We start from the raw sequence: 26918 nt of genomic DNA, 5'->3' as shown, positions 1-26918 counted from the left end.
TAATTGGGTAGCAATTCAGGACTATTTTGGATTGCGAATGCATAAACTGGTGGAATGCAAGTTCAGTTCCCCGAACTGTCAAGTTCCTAATCAAGTGGGAGATAAAGTCAGCATTCTAACATTTTCTGATGCAGCATGTCATCATTACTGCGAGGCCCTGAGTTCTGCACCATTTATCTGTCTTTGTCTGTTCCGGACTTTGCACTTTTTCACAGCTGCATAACAATCTTTTTAAAAAAATGAGCAGTCAAAGCCTGCCATTTCATGCTGGATTCTTCTGACCTGGAGGAAGAAATTTGAAAGCAGCTATAATTGGCCTCAGACTTTTACAAACAACTACAATTATTTGGATTTGCCACTTAGACCCAACGAGTTTAGTTGTACAGAAATAGGTAAACTACATGGAAATAAATTTTAGATCATTGGCTCAGTAATGTGCATCAACTATTAATAATTTACGACTAATTTAACTTGGCAGCTATGTAGATATTAAAGCCACCATAGAGAAATCCCATTATTTTCCTTGAAATATGCTAGATGCTATTAAATTGTGCCAGATGCACTTTGTTAGCCATTTCAAAATTATATGGGTTTTGTATTAATATAAAGAGATTATCGGTGGTGGTGGTGTGTGTTTCAGCAATTACTGAAAGACAAGATGTGCTAGAAATGGAAAAATAAATCTTTGTGCCAAGTAGAAAAGTAATAGCTAAAATATAACTGGCTAAGTACCCAGTAGTTATTATTTATCAGAAGTAAAAATTACACTCCTCCTTTGTGCTACCCCATTTCATATCATCTCTGAAATTACTAAATATTTGGTGAAATTAGTTAATCAGAATAGATTTCTAACCTGTGCCCATCCCCCTCCCCCGTTACATTTAAGAAATAGGAGCAAGAGTAGCCCCTTGGCCCATCGAGCTTGCTCCACCATTCAACAAGATCTTGGCTGATCATCGACCTCAACTCCACTTTCCCGCCCAATTTCCATGTCCCTTGATTTTGACTCCAAAAATCTTATCTATCTCAGCCTTGAATATATTCAGAGACTCAGCATCCACAGCCCTCTAGGGCAGAGAATTCCAAAGATTCACGACCCTCTCAATGAAGAAATCCCTCCTCATCTCTGCTTAAATGGCCTTCCTCTTATCCTGAGACTGTGACCCCTAGTTCTAGACCCTCCAGCCAGGGGAAACAACCTCTCAGCATCTACCCTGTCAATCCCCTTCAAAATCTTGTATGTTTCAATGAGATCACCTCTCATTCTTCTAAACTCCAGAGAATACAGGCCCATTCTACACAATCTCTCATAAGATAGACCTCTCCAGGAATCAATCTAGTGAACCTCCATTGTACCGCCTCCAAGGCAAGTATATCCTTCCTTAGATAAGGAGACCAAAACCATGCACTGTACTCCAGGTGTGGTCTCCATAAGACTCTGTACAACTGTAGCAAGACTTCCTTACTCGTATACTCCAAGCCCCTTGCAATAAAGGACAACATGCCATTTGCCTTCCTTATTGCTTGCTGTACCTGCATGTTAGCTTTGTGTTTCTTGCACAAGGACATCCAAATCGCTCTGAGTACCAACGTTCTCCTCGCAGCTGTCCCACCTAGCTTTGTATCGTCAGAAGACTTGGATACATTACACTATGTCCCTTCATCTAGGTCATTAATATAGATTGCAAATAGCTGAGACCCCAGCACTGATCCTTGCAGCACCCCACTAGTTACAGCCTGCCAACCTGAAAAAGACCCGTTTATCCCAACTGTGTTTTCTGTCCGTTAACCAATCCTCTATCCATGCTAATACATTACCTGATTCCATGAGCCCTTATCTTGTGTAATAACCTTTTATGTGGCACCTTATTGAATGCCTTTTGGAAATCCAAATATACTACATCCACTGGTTCCCCTTTATCTACCCTGCTAGTTACATCCTCAAAAAGCTCCAATGAATTTGTCAAACACTATTTCCCTTTCATAAAACCATGTTGACTCTGCCTAATCGTGTTATGATTATCTAAGTGCCCTGATACCACTTCCTTAACAATGGATTCCAGCATTTTCCTGATGTCAGGTTAACTGGCCTGTAGTTTCATTTTCTTTCTCCTTCCTTAAATAGCGGTGTTGCATTTGCTACCTTCCAATCCACTGGGACCGTTCTAGAATCTAGGGAATTTTGAAAGATCAAAACCAATGCATCCACTATCTCTGCAGTCACCTTTTAGAACCCTAGAATGTAGGCCGTCAGGTGCAGGGGATTTGTCGGCTTTTAGTCCCATTAGTTTCTCTAGTACTTTTTCTCTACTTATATTAATTACATTATGTTCCTCACCCTCGTTAGACCCTTGGTTCCCCCTCATTTTAGATATGTTTTTTGCATATTGTACTATGAAGACAGATACAAAATATTTGTTTAACGTTTCTGCAATTTCCTTATTCCTTGTAATTTCTCCTGCCTCAGTCTCTAAGGAACCAATGTTTACTTTTGCTACTTTCTTCCTTTTTACATACTTATAGAAGCTCTTACAATCTGTGTTTATATTTCTTGCTAGTTTTCTCTGTGTCTATGTTTTCCCTTTTTATATCAATGTTTTTGGTCACCCTTTGCTGGTTTCCAAAACTCTCCCAATCCTCAGGCTTACTCCTATTCTTTGCAACATTATATGCTTCTGCTTTCAATTTAATGCTATCCTGAACTACTTCAGTTAGCCATGGATGGATCACTTTTCTTGTGGAGTTTGTTGAGAATGATGGTTTGTTTTCACTGGTCAGCAAGACAATAAGGAGGGAACAGAAATTTAAGATGATCATAAAAATACTTAAAGCGGAGGTGACATAAAACTCTTTACAGAGATTTGGAAACCTCTTGCAGCAGTCTTAAATTCTCTTAAAGGGCATTAGTTGCTTGAAAAGAGATTAAAAGGTATGGGGGGGGAGGGGGGGAGAGAGAGAAAGGAAAGTGGGATTAAACATGGAGGAAAAGCACTAGCGCAGTTTTAGGTTGAATGGACTGTGTTTGTGCTGTTACATTCTATGATGCAACTGGCACAAGACTGACATCATTACTTTTGGGCAGTGGGATGGATGGGGGTGGGGCGCCTGCGATACTGGAATGCCTTGTTCTATGCAATGTTTCATCTGGTAGTTTGGTTGGAAACTTAATTAGTTGGATACTGCGAAACCAGAAACTTAGATTTGAACTTTTTGGTTGGGAATCAAGTGCATGAGCTACTTGATTGCTTCATAACTTCAAAGGGTACTCCAGTGTTGACATAGGTGCAAAGCTGGATAATACATTGTCTTTCAACAATATTTCCACTAGTTTTATTAAGGTAAAAGGTTAATTTAGACTTTAAATTGATTGTTAGGTTTTTCTTTTTATTCTTGTAGTCTTCATCCTCTTTATCCCTTCTGCTCTATTTAACTGAAAAATATTTATTTTTTGTTTTAAATGTTTAATTTAATTGCATTTTAATTTATTTTTATTTAACTGGTGTGTAATTGAGTTTTTTGCGGGGGGGGGATTCCTATTCATGCTTGGGGGATTCCTTACATAAATGGAATCCCCATAAGCATAATGGGGATGCCCCTTTTTGATTGGTTGGCCTGGCCCACATGATCCCAGGGCACTTGCAAATCGCATGCGCCCCTTGGATACGTGGGCCTTTACGCATGCATATGCGCAGAGGCCCAGGAGCGCGAGTCTACGAACCTCTGGAATCATCAAGTAGGTTCGGAGGCATTTGTCCGTGGGAAGCCTCCTACCGCAAATTCAGGCCCATCTTTTCAGTCTTGTAGAATATCTCCCTTTCAGCCAGTGGCTCAGTAGGTAGCACTCTCGCCTGAGTCAGAAGGTTGTGGGTTCAAGCCCCACTCCAGAAACTTGCACGCAAAAATCTAGGTCGCCACTCCAGTGCAGTACTGAGGGAGTGCTGCATTGTCAGAGGTGCCGTCTTCCCTGATGAGACTTTAAACCGAAGCCCTGTCGGGTGGACATAAAAGAACCCATAGCACTATTTCAAAGAGCAGGGGTGTAACCCTGGTGTCCTGGCCAATATTTATCCATCAATCAACATAATAAAAGCAGATTATCTGGTCATTATCACATTGCTGAGCCCAAATTGGCTGCCACGTTTCCTACATTACAACAGTGACTACACTTCAAATTACTTCATTGGCTGTAAAGTGCTTTTGAGATGTCCGGCGGTGGCTAAAGGCGCTATATAAATGTAAGTCTGTCTTTCTTTCCATTTCCAATTCTAATCTTTACTGCTATTGCTTTTGTAATTGTCCCCCCCACAGGGATCACCATGAGTGCCCAGTGTCTGCGTGTACCTGTAAGTGCATGCAGTTGGATACAACAGGAAATCTAATCCCAGCAGAAACATCCCAGAGCTAAAGAGACAAGCATCTAAGATACTGCTTTCTAATTATCCTTCAAAATCTCAGTGTGTACCACCTTCTACCGAGCACTTGTAGCTCTCAAAGTAATGAAAAAATAAATTGTTCCATCAAGTTGATGTCTGAATGATTTTGATCTGCACGATATACCCAGGTATAGCAGAAATTAGCCTGTATGTGTGTCATGTTTTAGGGGCTGATCCAGTTCATTTCAAGACGTTCCAGGATCTGACTTGGGATTCTGAGCATCATCCAGGAAATGTGCTAGATGATACTGAACAGTCCTTGAACCTGCTACTATAATATTGGTTCATTTCTATATTGTCTGCAGCAGTAAAGCCATTTTAGCTAGAACATGTGTGGGAAAAACTCGACAATGCGATGCTCTCAATGAGATTTTAACACAGACTGCTTGGATTCACATTGTAAAAATTAGACAAAACTCTCTTTTCAGTTTTTTTCCAATTCCAGGAAATTAGAATTGATGTACAAGGAGGATATGCCAATGTAACCTGGCGTTAAGTAAAAGACTGGAGTATTATTGCATCAATATGATTGGTTTCTCTCTACATCCTGCTGAATTGGCGCATAATCCTAAATGCCATAGAGAGGAATATCTGTACACTTACTAAAGTGCCTCAGTCACCTCTAGCCCTGTTTCTTACATTAGTACTGATTTGTGTTAAATTCTCCCTTCCTGTGATTCACTACCTTTTATTAAATTCAGTAGAGCATACATAGAAACATACCATCTTTTAATTTCCATGTAAATATATTGAATATGGTCGCTTATTGAAGCAATAACTGTTTAGGCAACTGCTAATTAATGCGTGAAATCAGATTGAACTTGACAATTTAACTATGTGAAATCTAATATGGCCTTGGCTGTGTTGGCAGTGAAACTTCATTAAATTATATAGTAATGTGCAAAAAATATTGAGCCATTAATTTACTTTAAAGGGAGTTGTAAAAAATGTAACCCTCATCTTGCACATAATTTGTAAACTGCATTTACTGTTCATATTGGTGCTTGATATTTGCTGTGTGTGTGCCTAAAACCAAAGGTGTTCTATTTTCATTGGTTTCACAATAAATTTGTAAATAAAGTATGCACATTTATATCTCAAAAGTATTTTCCTTCTGCATAAAAAAAGCCTACAGCTTTGACCCAGTTATATAGTTTTTTGTGCTCTTTACTATTTTTCTTCCTGTCTATCGAATAATGTCAACAATATGAAGTAAGCATCTGTGCTTTGAGATGGGGGTCACTCATGCGAGTAAAAGTTGATTAAGCAGTAGTCCATCACTAAATTATAATCTCAAAATGGCACTGTATAATTTGTAGCCAACTAAAAATAATTTAGCCAAATTTATATTAATTAAATTTAAATCAGTTGATGTGGGTAAACTTGATTAAAAAAATCTCCAATGAAAAACCTAAAGTGAAAGACTGACTGACGTCCATCAATGTTGAGAGTGAAATAGTGATGAGTATGCCACACTTGTTTTTTGAAGATTGTAGCAGGCAAAAATTGAGTTCCATAATTTTGAGGTCCGAAGAAAACTTCTGAGTCTTGATCTCTGAGAACTGATCTCTGAGGACACAGCCTGTGCAGTATATACTATGTAGTTGGGATGCTGAAAGAAGAAAGTTTAAAAAAAAAAGAAGTGCCATATCCTCCGACTCAAAACATGTAACGTCCAATAAACTAGTGCATCGGCACTATCAGCATATATCCTTGTTATTCAGCTAAAAAAAATCTGAAGAATTTTGATTCAGAAATGAAAAATTGTCTTGTACATTATTCAATGGATATTTTAATCTTTGCTCTTTATATTAACTAGCTTTGCTTCAAGTTTTTTTATATAAGTCTTGAAAGTTAATTGTCATTGGTTCAATTACGCCTCCATCAGCCAAGACAAACTTCCAAGTCTCTGCTGGACAATGAGGCACAATTTTAAAAAATTTTCTCACAAAGGGGAACTCTTTCAAAGGCTGTGGCTGGCGGACAGTTGAAATTTTCAAAACCGAGATCGACAGACTTTTTTTCAGTAAGGGTATCGAGGCATATCGATCAAAGGCGAGTAAATGAAGTTGAGGTACACATTACATATGGATCTAATAGAATTGTGGACCAGGCTTACTCCATCACAAACGCTAGCCACTTCCACCTATTGGAAATAACCAATCATAAATGATTGCTCAGGATAATCAACCAATTCTGAAAAAAGGGTGAGCCATTCAAATCATTCCAAATGCTTTTTGAAAAACAATGTCCAAATTTTCTCAATCACTGAAATCTCTCTAATGTCCAAAGTAAGGTTTTTGTAACAAGACATTAAAAAATTCCAGTAACAAAGGTGTCATTTGTCTGTTCATTTGAAGCCCTCAGCCTTTCAAATGCCAGAACTTGGACTTGATCTTTTTGCACAGTAGTGACTGTTGGCAGATTCTGTAGTGTGCATTTTCTTAGTATAAATGCAAGTGTTTCTTTTCAGCCCCTTAACACCATCTATTTGGTTGTTTTTCAGAAACAGGGCAAAGTTCAAGTGTAAGCATTGTTTATATATATATATTTTAAAAGTTGTTTGAGAAAAAAAAATCAATTTCAAATCGAAGTTTGGTGTTTAAATTATTAAATTTCAGAAAGCTGAAAAACATTCTAATGAGTTCAAAATAAAATTGAATTTTGAATACTTTGCAAGCAAAGGGGAAAGCTTTCACTAGCGGCACCTGGAATGATGACTAGAAAAAACAAAGGATAGCTGTGAAGCACAAACCTGCAGCCATCCAGGAACCAATCACAGATCTAGGTGTAGTTAAAAACAGAATTTGACATTAGTGGTCATGTCATGCATACATGGCACCACACCCCTATTTAGAAAATGAAATATTCTGAGTAATGTCACGAGATAAATGACTAAAGCCATCTGTATTGCACTTTAGCCCATCCTGACTCATTGCAAGCAAATAACAGCACTACACAGGAACACTTTATCCATATTGCTTTGCAGAATGCAAAAGATGACCATATACACCAAGTTGTAGGGAAAAAGTTAACTTTCCATACATTTTATTTGAATATCCTCATCTATAAGGGAACAAAATACAAGTAAAATTACACTAATTAAACTTAATTGTGTTACAACCTTCAATTTGCACTAGCTGTTTTCTTTCATATGCCAAAAGGCATAATGCTGCGTAGTTATGTCTTCCAAAAAGGCAAGAATTATTGTACAGTTGTAATACAAAATTCTGCAAAAGGATTTTTTCTTGTTTTCGTTTTAAATCCATTAAAGGACTTACATTTTGTTTTCCTTCACTACTCGTGGAGAAATCACATGCTTTGCCAAACATTGATTTAGGATTCTAACTACGCTAAGGGGCAAGAACAAGTACCAATACAAATAGCATATAGTAACCAATTTATAATATTTTTGTCTGCTTACATTTAAACCTGCTTGGAATGAAGTATTTCTTTTTAGCAGCTTCCTAACTGCTGGATGCATTGAGAAGTGAGGTGCTTATCATTCAACAAACTCAGATTTCTGAAATTATGGGTTTTGTAACATTTTAGAAAATATATAAAAGCATAAACTTTGACATTGCACTTTTATCTTTCACTTCAAAGTTAGCAGACCATTAGTTGGCTTGGGTTTGCATCTGGTTTTTGCCTCTCCCAGGAGATCACATGGTATAGAATGTTTCAGTATAAGGGGTGTCGCAGTTGTGTGAGGTGGACTGGTTGGCCTGGGTGCTCTGCCTTTCCGTCATTGTTCATAGGTTTATATGTAACCTTTAGGGCTGCTGACCAAGGGCCATGGCAGCCGATGGGCCGAAATGGCCTCCTGCGCTGTAAATTTCTATGTATTAAAACAAAAATTAAGTCCAGTAATTGAGGATAAATCACACTGGCGTTCTATTGGATAGTACATATAGTGTTCCAAATCATACTGATTCTTCACAATGAGGAAATCAACTGCTGCTTGTAACACTAAATGGATAGTACTGTGGAAATTCATGCAAGATGTGCAGGGCTTCATTGTAAAGGCTGAGATCTGAAAAACAACGGTAGAAGGAAACAATTAGTCTAGCCAAGTATCGGTAGAGCCTAAATAATTACAACAACTTGTATTTATATAGCACCTTTAACTTGGTGAAACATTCCAAGGCGCTTCACTGGAGTATTGAGATAAAACTATTTGACACTGAGCCGCATAAGTAGAAATTACTGCAGGTGACCAAAACTTGGTCAAAGAGGTAGGTTTTAAGGAGCGTTTTGAAGGAGGAAAGATAGGTGGAGAGTTTGAGCATAGAAACATTTAGACGGGATTGGACAGGTTAGATGCAGGAAGAATGTTCCCGATGTTGGGGCAGTCCAGAACCAGAGGACACAGTCTAAGGATAAGGGGTAAGCCATTTAGGACTGAGATGAGGAGAAACTTCTTCACTCAGAATTGTGAACCTGTGGAATTCTCTACCACAGAAAGTTGTTGAGGTGAGTTCGTTAAGATATATTCAAAAGGGAGTTAGATGTGGCTCTTATGGCTAAAGGGATCAAGGGCTATGGAGAGAAAGCAGCAATGGGGTACTGAAGTTGCAGGAGCAGCCACGATCATATTGAATGGTGGTGCAGGCTCGAAGGGCCGAATGGCCTATTCCTGCACCTATTTTCTATGCTGTGGCCACCAATGGTTGAACGATTATATTCAGGGATGCTCACGAGGACAGAATTAGAGGAACGCAGACAACTTTGGGGGAGGGGAGAGAAGAGGAGATTATTAGGGAGGGGCCGAGGCCGTGGAGGGATTTGAAAATAAGGATGAGCTTTTTGAAATCTAGGCATTGCTTAACCGGAAGCCAATATAGGTCAGCGAGCACAGGGTGATGGGTGAACAGGCGAGTTAGGACACAGGCAGCCGAGTTTTGGATCACCTCTTGTTTACGTAGGATAGAATGTGGGAGGCCAGCCAGGAGTGCATTGCAATAGTCAAGTCTAGAGGTAACAAAGGCAGGGATGAGCAAAGACGAGGGCAATGTTTATGGAGGTGGAAATAGGCGGTCTTAGTTATGTTGCGGATGTGTGGTCGAAAGCTCATTTCAGGGTCAAATATGACACCAAGGTTGCGAACAGTCTGGTTCGGCCTCAGACAGAAGTTGGGGAGAGTGATGGAGTCAGTGGCTAGGTAAGAGAGTTTGTGGAGAGACCGAAAACAATAGCTTCGGTTTTCCCAATATTCAACTGGAGAAAATTTCTGCTCATCCAGAACTGGACGTCGGACAAGCAGTCTGACAATTTAGAGACTGTCGGTGTTGAGAGAAGTGGTAGTGAGGTAGAGCTGGGGTGTCAGCGTACATGTGGAAACTGAAGCTGTGTTTTTGGATGATGTCGCCAAGGGGCAACATACAGAAGAGAAATAGGAGGGACCAAGGGTAGATTCTTGGGGGACACCAGAGGTAACAATGCAGGAGCGGGAAGAGAAGCCGTTGCAAGTGATTCTCTGGCTACGGTTAGATAAGAATGGAACCTGGCAAGTGCAGTCCTACTCAGCTGGACGACGGTGGAGAGGCTTTAGAGAAGGACAGTGGTCAACTGTGCCAACGGCTGTAGTCAAGTCAAGGAGGATGAGGAGGGATAGTTTGCCTTTGTCACAAAGGATGTCATTTGTGACTGATGAGAGCCATTTTGATACTGGCAGGCACAGCATCCGGATTGGAGGGATTCAAACATGGAATTGCGGGAAAGATGGGCACAGATTTGGAAGGCGACAACACGTTCAAGGACTTGAGAGGAAAGGGAGGTTGGAGATGAGGTGATAATTTGCAAGGACGGAGAGGTCGAGGGTTGATTTTTTGACGATAAGGGTGATGACAGCAGATTTGAGGGAGAGGGGACCGTTAACAATGTCAGCTAACATGGGAGCCAGAAACGGAAGTTGGGTGATCAGCAGTTTGGTGGGAATAGGGTTAAGGGAGCAGGAAGTGAGTTTGATGGACAGGATGAGCTCAGAAAGGTCATGAGGGGAGATCGGAGTAAGCTGGAAAAAGATGTGAGGTCAGGGTTGGGGAAGGGGGGATCCTTAGAGGAAGTCTGGCCCGGTGAGCTAGTGGAAAGAAGGGAAGAGGCAGAGACCGCCGAATGGATGGTTTCAATCTTAGAGACAAAGCAGTCCTTGAGCTCCTCACACTTATTGTAGGAGGTGAGGGTGGAGATTGGGCAGAAGGATTTAAATATGCGGTTTCCATGTGTAGAATAGAAGCCGGGGTTTATCTTAACATTCCAGAATCATTCTGGAATAGTGAGCAATTTTGGCAGATGGGAGCAGGATCCGATAGATCTTTGTGGTCCAGCCATATCCGTTCAAGACTGTGTCACTTGGACTTAAGGGAGCGAAGATCAGGAAGGAACGAGGAGGAACAGCCAGGGTGAGAGAGAGTAATTGTTTTAACAAGGACTAGGGCATCATGATGGTGAGGGTGTGATTGAGTAGATCAGTATCTGCAGAAATGTCAAAGTGAATGGAGGGCCAAAGGCTGGACAGTTGGGAGTTCATAAGTGTCATTGTAAGATAGTCGGGAGTGTTTTTTTTTCAGGGGCGGACACAGGAGGTAGGGTTGGGGGGGCATGGAAGGGGGCTGTGGGTGGAGAGCGATTCAAGGAAGTGGTCAGAGATGGCCTTATCTGCGATTCACACGATGGGAATAGCAAGGTCAAGAGGGTGGCTGTAAATTTGGGTTGGTGAGAGAGAGATTAAGGGAGGATAGGAGGCTAGTGAACTCAGAAGAGAGCATAACAAATTGAGATGGAGGTTGAAATCACTGAGACTGAAGTCATTCGGGGCAGAGGGAGGAAAGTAGTGAAGAAATATCAATAATTATACGGTACTTAGGTGGGCGGTAGAGAACGAGAATTTTAAAGGAAGGGTGAGATGCTCAAAGGGGAAGAATGCCAGATGAGTAGGGGGACAGATCAATGTGTGATTTGATGAGAGCCACACCACCACCACCACAGTGGTCTGAGCGGGGCAAGTGGTGGAAGATTATAGCCCGGCAGGGAGGCTTCATTTAATGATAAGGTGTCATCGCCTCTCAACCAGGTTTCCGTCAGGGCCATGATGTTGATGCCATCATCCACGATAAGCTCATGGATGGGAAGGGACTTGTTTGCAAACGAACGGACGTTCTGGAGGGAGATGAGGAGAGGGTCGGTGATGGCTGCCCCACTGCCTGCATCCACAGGGTCAGCGCTAAGTGGGAAGGCCGGCGAGAGAGTAGGATGGGGCAGTTGGGGTTGCTGCTCACAAGGAGGCAGCGACGATTGCCTTGATGGGCCCTTTGTAGGATGCCAAGAGAAGCACAGAGGGAAGCTGTAGGCTTATCTAGGACGGAGTCAAGCCTGGGATGGCAGCAGGAGAGTAGGAAGGTCGAAGAGTAATGAAGGATTGGGGTAGGGATTTGGGAGGGCAGAGTATCCGAGAGGAAAGATGAAAGGAGGCATGATGACAGGAGCAAGCGGTCAGGGAGGGAGAAAGAGAAAAGGAAAGAGGGGGAAAGTGGAAAAGTATTTTCCACCTGAATGGAAGTACGCAGATAGTTGTACCACATTAAATTTCAATTTATTGATTAACCAAATAGTGGAGATCAGCACCTCAAAATTAAATTTTTTTAAACTTTATTTAAACACCTCATCACATCGCCAGGAAGTTCCAAAGTGCTTTGCAACAGTTATGTAGGCAAACGTGCACAACAGGTCCAACAAGCAGTGAATGAATGACCAGATAATCTATTTTTGGTGGTGTTGGTTGAGAAAGAAATGTCAGTCAGAAGACAGAGAACGCCCTGCTCTTTGAATGGCACTATATCAGCATATAATGTCCTATATTGTATCTTCAGGTTCCAAACCCTTCATGTCTTTTCTACCAGATAACATTTTAGAAAAAAAGAGAACCAAAATATTTTACACAGGAGAATTCAAATATAATCAAGCTGCGAGTGTACACGTGCCACTAAATCTCTTGACATTACAAAGCCCTCGTGGTTTATTAACTGGAATAGAAACATAGAAAATAGGTGCAGGAGTAGGCCATTCGGCCCTTCGAGCCTGCACCGCCATTCAATGAGTTCATGGCTGAACATGCAACTTCAGTACCCCATTCCTGCTTTCTCGCCATACCCCTTGATCCCCCTAGTAGTAAGGACTACATCTAACTCCTTTTTGAATATATTTAGTGAATTGGCCTCAACAACTTTCTGTGGTAGAGAATTCCACAGGTTCACCTCATTTCGGTCCTAAATGGCTTACCCCTTATCCTTAGACTGTGACCCCTGGTTCTGGACTTCCCTAACATTGGGAACATTCTTCCTGCATCTAACCTGTCGAAACCCATGAGAATTTTAAACGTTTCTATGAGGTCCCCTCTCATTCTTCTGAACTCCAGTGAATACAAGCCCAGTTGATCCAGTCTTTGATATGTCAGTCCCGCCATCCTGGGAATCAGTTTGGTGAACCTTCGCTGCACTCCCTCAATAGCAAGAATGTCCTTCCTCAAGTTAGGAGACCAAAACTGTACACAATACTCCAGATGTGGCCTCACCAAGGCCCTGTACAACTGTAGTAACACCTCCCTGCCCCTGTACTCAAATCCCCTCGCTATGAAGGCCAACATGCCATTTGCTTTCTTAACTGCCTGCTGTACCTGCATGCCAACCTTCAATGACTGATGTACCATGACACCCAGGTCTCGTTGCACCTCCCCTTTTCCTAATCTGTCACCATTCAGATAATAGTCTGTCTCTCTGTTTTTACCACCAAAGTGGATAACCTCACATTTATCCACATTATACTTCATCTGCCATGCATTTGCCCACTCACCTAACCTATCCAAGTCGCTCTGCAGCCTCATAGCATCCTCCACGCAGCTCACACTGCCACCCAACTTAGTGTCATCTGCAAATTTGGAGATACTACATTTAATCCCCTTGTCTAAATCATTAATGTACAATGTAAACAGCTGGGGCACAGAACCTTGCGGTACCCCACTAGTCACTGCCTGCCATTCTGTCATTACTGTCATATTATCTCATCCAATCTGTACCATTTGGATGTAAAGAAAGCTCAGTTCAGAAAAGACCGGTCAATCTCAGACATGATGGTGGAGGCAGAAAATTTAAATTTCAAACTGCCTTATTAAATGTAAAGAGGTATAAAAAAAATACCCATTTACATATTTTCTTCTTAGAATGTCAAGTGAATTCCTGACTTGTACCTTTTCTGTAAACTGAGCTTGGGAAATATTCAAACCATTGCCTCGTATCACAATAACTTCAGGGTGCTCAGCATTTACTTGAGCAGTAAACAATCCACACACGTTGCACTTGTATCCTTAACACACACCTAGCCCATTATTTTTATAGATACACAAATATTCACACTGCTGGCTGCAGAGTCTTTTGATTTTAAGACATTCAGACTATTTTACAATTTAGATTCAGACAAAATCTGGTACCTGCCTTTTAACATTGTATTTAAGTTATCTTGTATGGGACCAGTTGGCTCCTGGATTTTATTAGATGGAGTTAAGTTTTGAAGGAAAACACTGTTGAGTGGCAAGCTATATAGTTTCATTATACCAAGTAAGTGCAAGTGCAACTCAAATGCAGATACACCGATGACAAAAACAAAAGTGGCTATATTGGAACTAGCTTTAATCCAACTTTTTTTTTTACATGCACAAATTTAAGCATGTATTGTTTTCCCAATTCCAGATCACTGGAGGGATTATCTTAACAGAGCACCCTATAGATTATTCTGCCTGAAGTGTTTACTGGATTACATATGGCCAAAGAAATGTTGGACAGAGGAGCAAGCAATTCCTAAGTGGTCTGTAGCAATCAATCACTAAATGGCTACCATCCTTGAGACTTTAGGATTGAATTTTTTTTAGATTAAACTGAAATATTGAATTATGTACTCGAAACACTCCAATAACCTTCTGAATTTATAACTCCATCCAGCATTTTAGACAGTTAGCACATTGAGAATTACCTAGATCAAAAGTGACCTCAGTGATAGCAGCAGTGCAAGTTCCAATTACTTATTTATTGGTATAGTATACGGTTTTAAAAAAAAAAACAATTCTAACCCTTTCCCTACAGGAACTGTGACCATTTTAAATGTCTGGTAACCACAATTGCTAAAGATTCTCTGCAATAGCATGCAAACATGCTGGAGTCACAGACAAGCCATGCCTATAAACTGTAATAGCAAAGGGTTCATAAAATATATGTAAAATGGCAGTTGTTAAGTAGATTTTCTATTCTTCAGTGATGGTGCAACTTGACGAAAAGCATCAAGAGGGAGTTAAGATTCCAGGAAAATTGAAGTTCATTGCATATTCCAACTAGCAAATGCTATGAAGTAGCATACCCAAGACTTTCTGCAGCTGGAGACATTGCACTCAAGGTTTCTAGGAGAATTACTTTGTTTATACAAATTGTCCCAGTTGCTCTATGTAGAAAATATATATTTTTTTTTTAAATAAAAAATGTTCAAGTTACTGTTTGCCCCAATACTTCCACCGCAGATCTCTGCAAGAGGAAAGTCACAAACGTGCATTTTATTTTGGAGGGTTCAAAGCCTGAAGTGGAGAGCCCAAAGTAGATCCAACATACAGGAGGGTAGAGCATAATGCATGCATAGTAAAAGTATACAAAAAGTTAGAAACTGTTAAAAGTAAAGGGAATGCATTAGGCAACCGGAGACAAAGGAACGTTGAGGAAACTGTTCTCAGGTGTGGTCCAACCAATGACACATTGCTACCCAGCTGTCGGGTGGAATCAAGCATCCCATAAGAAATAGGAGCAGGAGTAGGCTATATGGCCTCTCGAGCCTGCTTCGCCATTCAATACAATCATGGCTGATCCAATCATGGACTAAGGTCCACTTCCCTGCCCGCTCCCCATAACCCTTTATTCCCTTATCGGTTAAGAAGCTGTCTATCTCTGTCTTAAACTTATTCAATGGCCCAGTTTCCACAGCTCTCTGAGGCAGCGAATTCCACAGATTTACAACCCTCAGAGAAGAAATTCCTCCTCATCGCAGTTTTAAATGGGCAGCCCCTTATTCTAAGATTATGCCCCCTAGTTCTAGTCTCCCCCATCAGTGGAAACATCCTCTCTGCATTCACCTTGTCAAGCCCCCTCATAATCTTATACATTTCGATATGATCATCTCTCATTCTTCTGAATTCCAATGAGTAGAGGCTCAACCTACTCAACCTTTCCTCATAAGTCACCCCCTCATCTCCGGGATCAACCTCGTGAACCTTCTCTGAACTGCCTCCAAAGCAAGCATATCCTTTCGTAAGTATGGAAACCAAAACTGTATGCATTATTCCAGGTGTGGCCTCACCAATACCCTGTATAACTGTAGCAAGACGTTCCTGCTTTTATACTCCATCCCCTTTGCAATAAAGGCCAAGATTCCATTGGTCTTCCTGATCACTTGCTGTACCTGCATACTAACCTTTTGTGTTTCATGCACAAGTATCCCCAGGTCCCACTGTACTGCAACACTTTGCAATTTTTCTCCATTTAAAAAATAACAACTTGCTCTTCGATTTTTTCAGCCAATGTGCATGACCTCACACTTTCCAACATTATAGTCCATCTGCCAAATTTTTGCCCACTCATTTAGCCTGTCTTTGTCCTTTTGCAGATTTTGTGTGTCCTCCTCACATATTGCTTTTCCTCCCATCTTTGTATCGTTAGCAAACTTGGCTACGTTACACTCGGTCCCTTCTTCCAAGTCATTAATATAGATTGTAAATAGTTGGGGCACCAGCACTGATCCCTGTGGCACCCCACTAGTTACTGATTGCCAACCCGAGAATGAACCATTTATCCCGACTTTCTGTTAGCATGGATAGAGGATTGGCTAACTAATATATTACCCCCCAACCTCGTGAACTTTTATCTTGTGCAGTAATCTTTTATGTGGCACCTTATCAAATGCCTTCGGAAAGTCCAAATACACCACATCCACTGGTTCCCCTTTATCCACCCTGTTCGTTACATCCTCAAAGAATGGCAGCAAATTTGTCGAACATGATTTCCCCTTCATAAATCCATGCTGACTGCTTGACTGAATTATGCTTTTCCAAATGTCCTGCTACTGCTTCTTTAATAATGGACGGCAACATTTTCCCAACTACAGATGTTAGGCTAACTGGTCTATAGTTTACTGCTTTTTGTCTGTCTCCTTTTTTAAATAGGGGCGTTATATTTGCAGTTTTCCAATCTGCTGGGACCAGCCCAGAATCCAGGGAATTTTGGTAAATTACAACCAATGCATTCACTATCCCTGCCGCTACTTCTCTTAAGACCCTAGGATGCAAGCCATCAGGTCCAGGGGATTTATCTGCCTTTCGTCCCATTATCTTACTGAGTACCACCTCCTTAGTGATTGTGATTGTGATAAGTTTCTCCCCCCCACCCCCTATAGCCCCTTGACTATCCACCATTGGGATATTGTTTGTGTCCTCTACCATAAAGACTGATACAAAATATTTGTTCAGAGTTTCTGCCATCTCCATGTTCCCCATTACTAATTCCCTGGTCTTGTCCTCTGAGGGACCAACATTTACTTTAGCCACTCTTTTCCTTTTTATATTCCTATAGAAACTCTTGCTATCTGTTTTTATATTTCTTGTTACTTTACTTTCATAGTCTATCTTCCCTTTCTTAAATCATTTTTTGAGTCAGTCTTTGCTGGCTTTTGAAAGCTTCCCAATCCTCTGTCCTCCCACTAGTTTTGGACACGTTGTATGCCCTTGTTTTTAAATTGGATACCGTCCTTTATTTCTTTAGTTAGGATGGCTATCTTTTCTTTTACACCCTTTTCTCCTCACTGGAATATATTTTTCTTGAGAGTTGTGAAATATCTCCTTAAATGTATGTCACTGTTCATCAACCGTCCTACACTTTAATCTATTTTTCCAGTCCACTTTAGCTAACTCTGCCCTCATACCTTCAGTCTCCTTTATTTAAGCTTAGTACGCTGGTTTGAGATCCAACTTTCTCACCCTCCATCTGAATTTGAAATTCAACCATGCTATGATCACTCATTCCAAAGGGATCCTTTACTAGGAGATTGTTTATTAATCCTATCTCATTACACAGGACCAGATCCAAGATAGCCTGGCCCCTAGTTGATTCCGTTACATACTACTCAAGGAACCCGTCCCTTATGCACTCTTTGAACTCTTCCTCAAGGCTACCCTGACTAATTTGATTTGTCCAATCAATATGGAGGTTAAAATCACCCATGATTATTGCTATTTACAAGCCCCCATTATTTCCTGGTTTATACTCCGACCAACAGAGGTGCTACTGTTAGGGGGCCTATAGACTACGCCCACCAGTGACTTTTTCCCCTTATTATCTCCACCCAAACTGTTTCAACATCCCATATCATTTTAAAACCAATACAGTGGGCGGCTCTGCCACAGGCAATATTTCATGTACACAGGTTAGAGGCCAGCAGCTTCCAGTGAGGGGTTGATGAAACCCCAACCTATCTCACATATGTCCAACATCTCTAGATGTTTGGGAATAGACCCCTTATCCAGCAGTTTATCAAATGGGTCTTGTACATGCTTATGGAATGTGAATTTTTTTTTTAAACGTTTCAGTTCTAGCAATCTTGTGTACATGTGTATTTCTTATCGCTCAAACAGAAAGGGATCAAGATGGAGGCCGGGGCGGGGGACGACACAGGACCAAGCAAAATAGAAATCTAATTTAGGATAGAGAAAAGTCAAACCAAAACTGGAGGGGACAAAGGTCCCTTGTTTTTCTTTATAATAGGAGGGGGGTAGAACCATGCAAAGGATGGAAGGAATTGAGATTAGCTACAATAAAAAAATACATCTGGGGGGGAAAACAAATGTTCTAACAAAGGGAAGCTTTAACACTGATTATTGTGAATATGACAATGATTAGGACACCAATAATTCTCCCCCATCTTCTCAACATGAAGTGATTAAAATAAAACTTACAAGACAAACACAAAATCAAGTTGCACATATTTAAATAGGTTAAATTCTAGCTTTTGGTAAAGGTTTACAGCAGATTCATGTTATACATACCAAAACTGTTCTTATCCTCTCGGAAAGGGGCATAGTAAACAGCCTTGATGGTGGCTTTGTGTGTGACCTTTCCAACCACTTCAATGATTCCACTCAACTCTTCATCGAGCTAGGTAACAGCATAAAATTAGGTAAAATGGACTTTGTATTTAATTGCACACATTACAGAGGGCTCAATTCCATCCCTAGATTAGTGCTATTGCAGAAAGGATTCAAAACACCAAATAGTTTTTATTGATGCATACTCTGATCTGCTTGTATACATGTACAGAAAATAATTGATACCTGGATAAGATAGTAATCTTACAGAAATGTGTAACTCAAAACATTTGTCAGTGTTGTATGGTTCTCCCAAATTCAAGAACAGCTTTGAAAACTTCAGTGAGCTTTATGATGTATTAAATTTTGACAAAATGGTGCCGAGGGGGAATTATTCTGTTTTTAGTCAACTTTTATGCCAGTAATGGAAGTCACAGTAGGTGCAAATTGTTGCTGTGTGCCAGGTTCTTTGAAAACACATACAGGAGAATAACTGTGGACATAAATGCAAAGGTTTAAATCTATCAATAATTCACAGTTGATTATCAAGAAATGAAATATGCAGTATATATTGGCCTGGATTTTGTGGTGGTAATAATAATGGTAAGGCCATCAGCAACTTAAGGCATGCGCAGTTAAACGCAGAAATGTGGGCGGGCGTTTCTGTCCGATTTGCCCTGCTCCTGCAGAAGCTGTGCTATTACAGAACCTTGCTGATAGATTCAACATTAGAACACATGAAGGGCATGAATTTTCAGTACTTACCCAGTAGATACCGGCTAAACATGCCAGAAAGAGAGAGGACTTGTCCATTCAGGTGTAAGTACATTTTTAATGGTGTGATAAGTCTTTAATTACTGCTGAACAATCTCTCTGGCACTGGAAATGTACTTTTACAAGTGTGGAGTCTCATTTCTTCAGATTTTAATTATTGGAGATTTAATTTTTTTTTTTTACTTTTTTTTTAATCTATCTTTTATCTCTTTCTCTTAATCCCATCTTTCTTTCTTCATTTTGCTTTCTGTACATGATTTTACGTTGAATTAAATATTCTAAGTTGCACTTCCTGGTTGAGACTGCGGGGGGGGGGGGGGGATTTTTTTTGGGTGGGGGGTGGGAGGGGTCAGTGAGCTCGATCGGTAGTGGGTTGGATAGGGACCCCGCTGTCAACCCGCCGCTGCGCACCTTTCCCAAATGTCGGGTCTGTCAATGCAAAGCAGATCCGCCACGAGGGAGGCAATTCAGGTCATTATGACCTTGTTAACATAACATTAACAACTATTTGAACTCGCCTTCAGAGTTTACCAGGTCGCCCAATTGGGTCTATGTAGCTCATGAATCACGTCAGGTAAGCAGGTCGGGAGTTGAATGATCATGGAATCATCTCATTACTTGACAGCTGCAAATATGCTATAAAAGCTCCCATCTCACAGCTGTTCACTTTCCAAGTTCAGCAGCTGTTGCTTACTGCATTTGGAAGATGGATTGAGCTTTATGCAGGTTGCAAGAGTTTGGAGTAAACTCTCTAGTGTCAACGTCTATCACCATTGACAAATCCCTTGTCATCTCAAGTTCACCTGCCATAAGAACATAATAGGAGCAGGAGTAGGCCACACGGCCCCTCAAGCCTGCTCCACCATTTAATACGATCATGGCTGATCTGATCATGGACTCAGGTCCACTTCCCTGCCTGCTCCCCATAGAAACATAGAAAATAGGTGCAGGAGCAGGCCATTCAGCCCTTCTAGCCTGCACCGCCATTCAATGAGTTCCTGGCTGAACATGAAACTTCAGTACCCCCTTCCTGCTTTCACGCCATAACCCTTGATCCCCCGAGTAGTAAGGACTTCATCTAACTCCCTTTTGAATATATTTAGTGAATTGGCCTCAAATACTTTCTGTGGTAGAGAATTCCACAGGTTCACCACTCTCTGGGTGAAGAAGTTTCTCCTCATCTCGGTCCTAAATGGCTTACCCCTTATCCTCAGACTGTGACCCCTGGTTCTGGACTTCCCCAACATTGGGAACATTCTTCCTGCATCTAACCTGTCTAAACCCGTCAGAATTTTAAACATTTCTATGAGGTCCCCTCTCATTCTTCTGAACTCCAGTGAATACAAGCCCAGTTGATCCAGTCTTTCTTGATAGGTCAGTCCCGCCATCCCGGGAATCAGTCTGGTGAATCTTCGCTGCACTCCCTCAATAGCAAGAATGTCCTTCCTCAAGTTAGGAGACCAAAACTGTACACAATACTCCAGGTGTGGCCTCACCAAGGCCCTGTACAACTGTAGCAACACCTCCCTGCCCCTGTATTCAAATCCCCTCGCTATGAAGGCCAACATGCCATTTGCTTTCTTAACCGCCTGCTGTACCTGCATGCTAACCTTCAATGACTGATGTACCATGACACCCAGGTCTCGTTGCACCTTCCCTTTTCCTAATCTGTCACCATTCAGATAATAGTCTGTCTCTCTGTTTTTACCACCAAAGTGGATAACCTCACATTTATCCACATTATACTTCATCTGCCATTCATTTGCCCACTCACCTAACCTATCCAAGTCACTCTGCAGCCTAATAGCATCCTCCTCGCAGCTCACACTGCCACCCAACTTAGTGTCATCCGCAAATTTGGAGATACTGCATTTAATCCCCTCGTCTAAATCATTAATGTACAATGTAAACAGCTGGGGCCCCAGCACAGAACCTTGCGGCACCCCACGAGTCACTGCCTGCCATTCTGAAAAGTACCCGTTTACTCCTACTCTTTGCTTCCTGTCTGACAACCAGTTCTCAATCCACGTCAGCACACTACCCCCAATCCCATGTGCTTTAACTTTGCACATTAATCTCTTGTGTGGGACCTTGTCGAAAGCCTTCTGAAAGTCCAAATATACCACATCAACTTGGTTCTCCTTTGTCCACTTTACTGGAAACATCCTCAAAAAATTCCAGAAGATTTGTCAAGCATGATTTCCCTTTCACAAATCCATGCTGACTTGGACCTATCATGTCACCATTTTCCAGATGCACTGCTATGACATCCTTAATAATTGATTCCATCATTTTACCCACTACTGAGGTCAGGCTGACCGGTCTATAATTCCCTGTTTTCTCTCTCCCTCCTTTTTTAAAAAGTGGGGTTACATTGGCTACCCTCCACTCCATAGGAACTGATCCAGAGGCAATGGAATGTTGGAAAATGACTGTCAATGCATCCGCTATTTCCAAGGCCACCTCCTTAAGTACTTTCTGGGATGCAGTCCATCAGGCCCTGGGGATTTATCGGCCTTCAATCCCATCAATTTCCCCAACACAATTTCCCGACTAATAAAGATTTCCCTCAGTTCCCCCTCCTTACTAGACCCTCTGACCCCTTTTATATCCGGAAGGTTGTTTGTATCCTCCTTAGTGAATACCGAACCAAAGTACTTGTTCAATTGGTCTGCCATTTCTTTGTTCCCCGTTATGACTTCCCCTGATTCTGACTGCAGGGGACCTACGTTTGTCTTTACTCACCTTTTTCGCTTTACATACCTATAGAAACTTTTGCAATCCACCTTAATGTTCCCTGCAAGCTTCTTCTCGTACTCCATTTTCCCTGCCCTAATCAAACCCTTTGTCCTCCTCTGCTGAGTTCGAAATTTCTCCCAGTCCCCAGGTTCGCTGCTATTTCTGGCCAATTTGTATGCCACTTCCTTGGCTTTAATACTATCCCTGATTTCCCTAGATAGCCACCTTCCCTTTTTTATTTTTACGCCAGACAGGAATGTACAATTGTTGTAATTCATCCATGCGGTCTCTAAATGTCTGCCATTGCCCATCCACAGTCAACCCCTTCAGTATCATTCGCCAATCTATCCTAGCCAATTCACGCCTCATACCTTCAAAGTTACCCTTCTTTAAGTTCTGGACCATGGTCTCTGAATTAACTGTTTCATTCTCCATCCTAATGCAGAATTCCACCATATTATGGTCACTCTTCCCCAAGGGGCCTCGCACAATGAGATTGCTAATTAATCCTCTCTCATTACACAACACCCAGTCTAAGATGGCCTCCCCCCTAGTTGGTTCCTCAACATATTGGTCTAGAAAACCATCCCTTATGCACTCCAGGAAATCCTCCTCCACCGTATTGCTTCCAGTTTGGTTAGCCCAATCTATGTGCATATTAAAGTCACCCATTATAACTGCTACACCTTTATTGCATGCACCCCTAATTTCCTGTTTGATGCCCTCCCCAACATCCCTATTACTGTTTGGAGGTCCCTTATCGGTTAAGAAACTGTTTATCTTGGTCTTACATTTATTCAATGACTCAGCTTCCACAGCTCTGAGGCAGCGAATTCCACAGATTTACAACCCTCAGAGAAGAAATTTCTCCTCATCTCAGTTTTAAATGAACGGCCCCTTATTCTAAGATTATGACCCCTAGTTCTGGTCTCCTCCATCAGTGGAAACATCCTCTCTGCATCCACCTTGCAAGCCCCCTCATAATCTTATACGTTTCGATAAGATCACCTCTCATGCTTCTGAATTCCAATGAGTAGAGGCCCAACCTACTCAACCTTTCCTCATAAGTCAACCCCCTCATCTCCGGAATCAACCTAGTGAACCTTCTCTGAACTGCCTCCAAAGCAAGTATATCTTTTCTTAAATATAGAAATCAAAACTGTACACAGTATTCCAGATGTGACCTCACCAATACCCTGTATAACTGTAGCAAGGCTTCCCTGCTTTTATACTCCATTTCCTTTGCAATAAAGGCCAAGACCTTCCTGATCACTTGCTGTATCTGCATACTAACCTTTTGTGTTTCATGCATCAGGACCCCCAGGTCCCGCTGTACTGCTGGGACAGTGTTAAGAATCATCAACCATAACAATAATTCTAATCAAAAATCAATCAAAACCTCCGAGTGAGTAACTGGTTTATGAAAATTGTCTGAAAATAGATTTATGTCTAAATTGCACAATGCAGCACTGTTGAGATTTGATTCCACTGCTCAAGTACATCTATGTAGCTGTGATGTTTAATGCAAAAGTGCTCATCTATGTAACCGCAAAAAACAAATTTTTGTATTTGTTGTGTCAAATTTCTCTATTATGATAAAAATTAAAATTTTTAAAAACTTTAAAATGTTATTTAAGTTTTTTCATGATATTTCAGCTTTTATCTTTATTTTTCCTTCGAACATTTTTTTTAAAGTCCAGATAAAAGCAGCTTCTCATTTCCTGGTTTCCTGTGCAAGAATTCTGCAATGTTATTGGCTGCTTAGACAGCTTGTTGACAACACAGCAGCATTGCCATAGGAATTCCCATTACAGGACGTTGAAATCATTTGAATGTTGAAAAAGGCAAACTTCTCCAAGATCGCAAGATCTCTGTGGGACACTTTCTTCTGGACCAGCAGCGAACACCTTTGCTTCGCTGTTAATCGTAAATTACAGGCTCGAAAGTCCAAAAAAAAACAGAAAAAGCTGGAAATACACATCATAATAGGTGGTCCCGCGAAACGAGGATGACTCGCTTCCACGCCAAAAAAGGATAAGTTCACAGGTGTTCCAATGAAGGACCTAAAGTTCCAGGTCCTGAACTACATCCTGAAGGGTGGAAGATACCTGTGCGTGGATTTTTATAACGTGTGGTGATCGTTGCACACCAGCCACCTCACGGGCTTGACAGAGCTAGGTCTTGGTCCAGTGGCAAGGATTACCCAAGACGACTGGAGACCTGCTCTGCTGCACGGACCTAGCGCACACATATCGCAGTGTGGGCTGGACCGTGCTGCCCCTGGCACAGACTCACTCCTCCCCTGGGCCCCAATCACATCCCTCTCTACAGTGTCTCGCCATTCATTCGCCTCGACCTCGCCGCTCCTGCTACATCTGCCCACACTCCAATCACCGACCTGGACCTGGAAATACACATCAGGTCAGTCAACATCTGTTTTTCTATATAGATGCTGACTGGCCTGCTCTGCATTTCCAACATTTTAGTTTCTGATTTCCTTCATGCAATTTCCTTTTTAAAATTTGCCTTTAAAATCATTATACTATCTCCAAATAGGTTTTATACTCTGGGGCCTGATGTTTGAATCGAGCTGCATTCCTCAACTTGCATTGTGTACCCACACCTTGTTTGAATGAAGAGGCTCAACCAACCAGCCAAATTGTACTATGCAGATCACACTGCGGGTCTCGAACTCTCAGCATGCACCATGATGAAGAACTCCCACACTATGCCTGCAAACTTCTGCTGATTAATAATGAACAGGATGGATAGAACAAACAGTTGTGGCATACTCTATGAATGACAGTAAGATTAACCAATCATATAAAACAAATTCCGGTGCTTTATTGGCACATCTAGATTTTGAGTGGGTAAATTAAGAAAATAACACTTTTGTCCCAGGTAATACTATTGGCCCAATTCTTATCACATTGTTGATACTCCTCCCCCTACACCAGCTGTTAATATTGGAATACAAACCAACTTGCACCTGGTAACATATTAACAGCTCCCAAATAATGCAGTCTAAGTACTTATTTCCCAGTAAGATTTATTTTGACTGTTTCAGGAAAATAAAATCATATCTCAGTTTCCAGGGAACAAATCTTGCATACATAGATTTTTAAAAGTTACTTACTGGATCAGTCATTTCGACTGTTACATTCTTCCCATCACCATCTGACAGAATAAAGGAGGTCCCAGTGGGGTGAATCTGTTTTTCAAAAACAGAAAATTTTTAATGGTTAATATACATTAAAAAGTGGCAAAGAGATCAATCTTTATAGATATCAAGACAACGACAGTTAACAAAAATCAATTGACCCATGATAGTCCAATTGGTCCAAAGATGATAATGTCCCCACATCGTGGCATCCAATTGTTTCTGAAATGATTTGAGATTTTGCCTCCACTCAAATAACTAGAATTATATTCCATATTTGATAATTGTGAAAATTAGAAAAAGATAAGCAAAGATGTAGAGAAAGAAAAGCGGACAGAAAGAGAAAGTGGCACAAATAGAGGGAGAGGAACAGGCAGAGTGAGTGAGTGAGGCACGGAGGGAGGGAGGAAGTGAGGCACAGTGAGTGAGGCGGGGAGGGGAGGCCCGGGCCGGCTGGTTCCCGCACAGCTCCTGTGTGGTTGAGGCGCGGACTGCCGCCTACCTTCTGCACTTTCCCCACGAAGCACACCGCCTTCCCGGTGAACTCCGGGACCATGCTGGTGTTGATGCGCGTGCGCGGAACAGCCAGGATCTCCGCCATGTCCTTGCTTCTGGAACCCGGCGAGCCGCTCAATTCCAAACGGCAATTTGGCGGGAAATCCTTTCCGTTGTTGCCACCGGAACTTCCGCTCGGATGGTGTGTGGCGCCGAACAGAATCCCCTGCGCTTTGACCACCACGACAATTGTTCCGGATTGTGATCTATTGTAAAACCATCACTCGGTCGCAAAGCTGTACGTCGTCTGCCGTCCCTGGATGGAAGCAACCTAAATCCTCATCATTTATTAATGTCTCTTACATTTGTTCTTCCAATGGTCAAGATAGTGTGTGGCAGAGAAGTTCCGAGGTTCCATGCCAGTCTCGGAGCATTAGTTGATCGCAGGCTGGGGCATTTTAATTAGTTTCAGGGCCCTGGGTTATAGCCGTGAAGTAACCAAGGTTTCCCCAGTGGCCCTTTGCTAGAATACATCGCAAAACATCAAAATAAGGCTCAACTGTGATGGCCTGGACAGTGGAGTAGTCTGGCTACTCTGGATGCATTGTGAATAGTGGCGACTTGGGTAAAGTGACAGAGGGAATCATTCACTCTTTAAGGGGACAACAGTGAGAAAGGATGGGAAAAGCTTTCACATTTGTGTTGGAAGATCAGAAAAATAACAAGACTGTTGTGTATGCAATAACTGTTAGACTGAGTACTGTTTAACTCCAACAGGTATAACCTGGCTCTGCTTTATTAAGGCCCAAAGTGACTAATATACAAACTGTCTGGCCTTTTATACTGGGGCTGCAAACCAGTGCATGCAGCCCAATGGCCTCCAACAGTGACGCCACTTAGTGGTTAGTGATCCCAAAAGTACGTACATGACAAAGACTGTTGTGTCCTTACACACTACAGCAAATCAACACGAGGCACATACTGGAGACAAGGTCACTCTGTGACCTGTATCTTTATCCACAGGACCGAGAAGTGATGACCCTGCGTGGGCGCTCCCTTTATATACCTGGATGACCAGGTGAGGAGTGTCTCCCACAAGTTCACCCCCTGTGGTCAAGGTGTGCATTTCTCAGGTGTATACAGTGTACAGTGTTGT

The 26918-nt window shown here is 41.7% G+C and overlaps 2 protein-coding genes across 5 annotated transcripts in view; one reads left to right on the top strand and one right to left on the bottom strand.

Moving 5' to 3' along the window:
• The window catches only part of mios (missing oocyte, meiosis regulator, homolog (Drosophila)), an 83864-nt gene extending 78328 nt beyond the window's left edge, over positions 1-5536 (top strand). For all 3 annotated transcript variants that reach the window (XM_070881038.1, XM_070881039.1, XM_070881037.1), the window contains one exon: positions 4309-5536. In XM_070881038.1, coding sequence (XP_070737139.1) covers positions 4309-4405 — 97 coding nt within the window. In that variant the 3' untranslated portion in view covers positions 4406-5536. The remainder of the gene's footprint in view (positions 1-4308) is intronic.
• Positions 5537-7450: 1914 nt separating this feature from the next.
• rpa3 (replication protein A3) lies at positions 7451-25968 on the bottom strand. Of its 2 annotated transcripts, none has more exons than XM_070881036.1 (4): positions 25770-25968; positions 25244-25318; positions 18556-18664; positions 7451-8466 (listed from the first exon to the last, which is right to left on the bottom strand). In XM_070881036.1, exons 1-4 carry the CDS (start codon positions 25866-25868, stop codon positions 8384-8386), a joined length of 366 nt encoding a protein of 121 aa, XP_070737137.1. In that variant the 5' UTR covers positions 25869-25968; the 3' UTR covers positions 7451-8383. The 2 variants fall into 2 exon arrangements, with proteins under 2 accessions (XP_070737137.1, XP_070737135.1); XM_070881034.1 differs by lacking the exon at positions 25770-25968 and adding an exon at positions 25429-25756.
• Between the last annotated feature and the right edge of the window lie 950 nt (positions 25969-26918).

Source organism: Pristiophorus japonicus, chromosome 5 (genome assembly GCF_044704955.1).
Source record: "Pristiophorus japonicus isolate sPriJap1 chromosome 5, sPriJap1.hap1, whole genome shotgun sequence".
Lineage (NCBI taxonomy): Eukaryota > Metazoa > Chordata > Chondrichthyes > Pristiophoridae > Pristiophorus > Pristiophorus japonicus.
The sequence above is the reverse complement of the archived record's forward strand: the minus strand, read 5'-3'. Positions and strand labels throughout refer to the sequence as shown.

Coding starts and splice junctions, on each gene's coding strand:
- rpa3 (XM_070881034.1), bottom strand. CDS start 25,542: ATGGAATATAATTCTAGTTATTTGAGTGGAGGCAAAATCTCAAATCAT. Junction 25,319..25,428: donor GACCAATTGGACTATCATGG/GTCAATTGATTT, acceptor TTTGAAAAACAG/ATTCACCCCACTGGGACCTC. Junction 8,467..18,555: donor AGAGGATAAGAACAGTTTTG/GTATGTATAACA, acceptor GTTGTTTTTCAG/ATCTCAGCCTTTACAATGAA.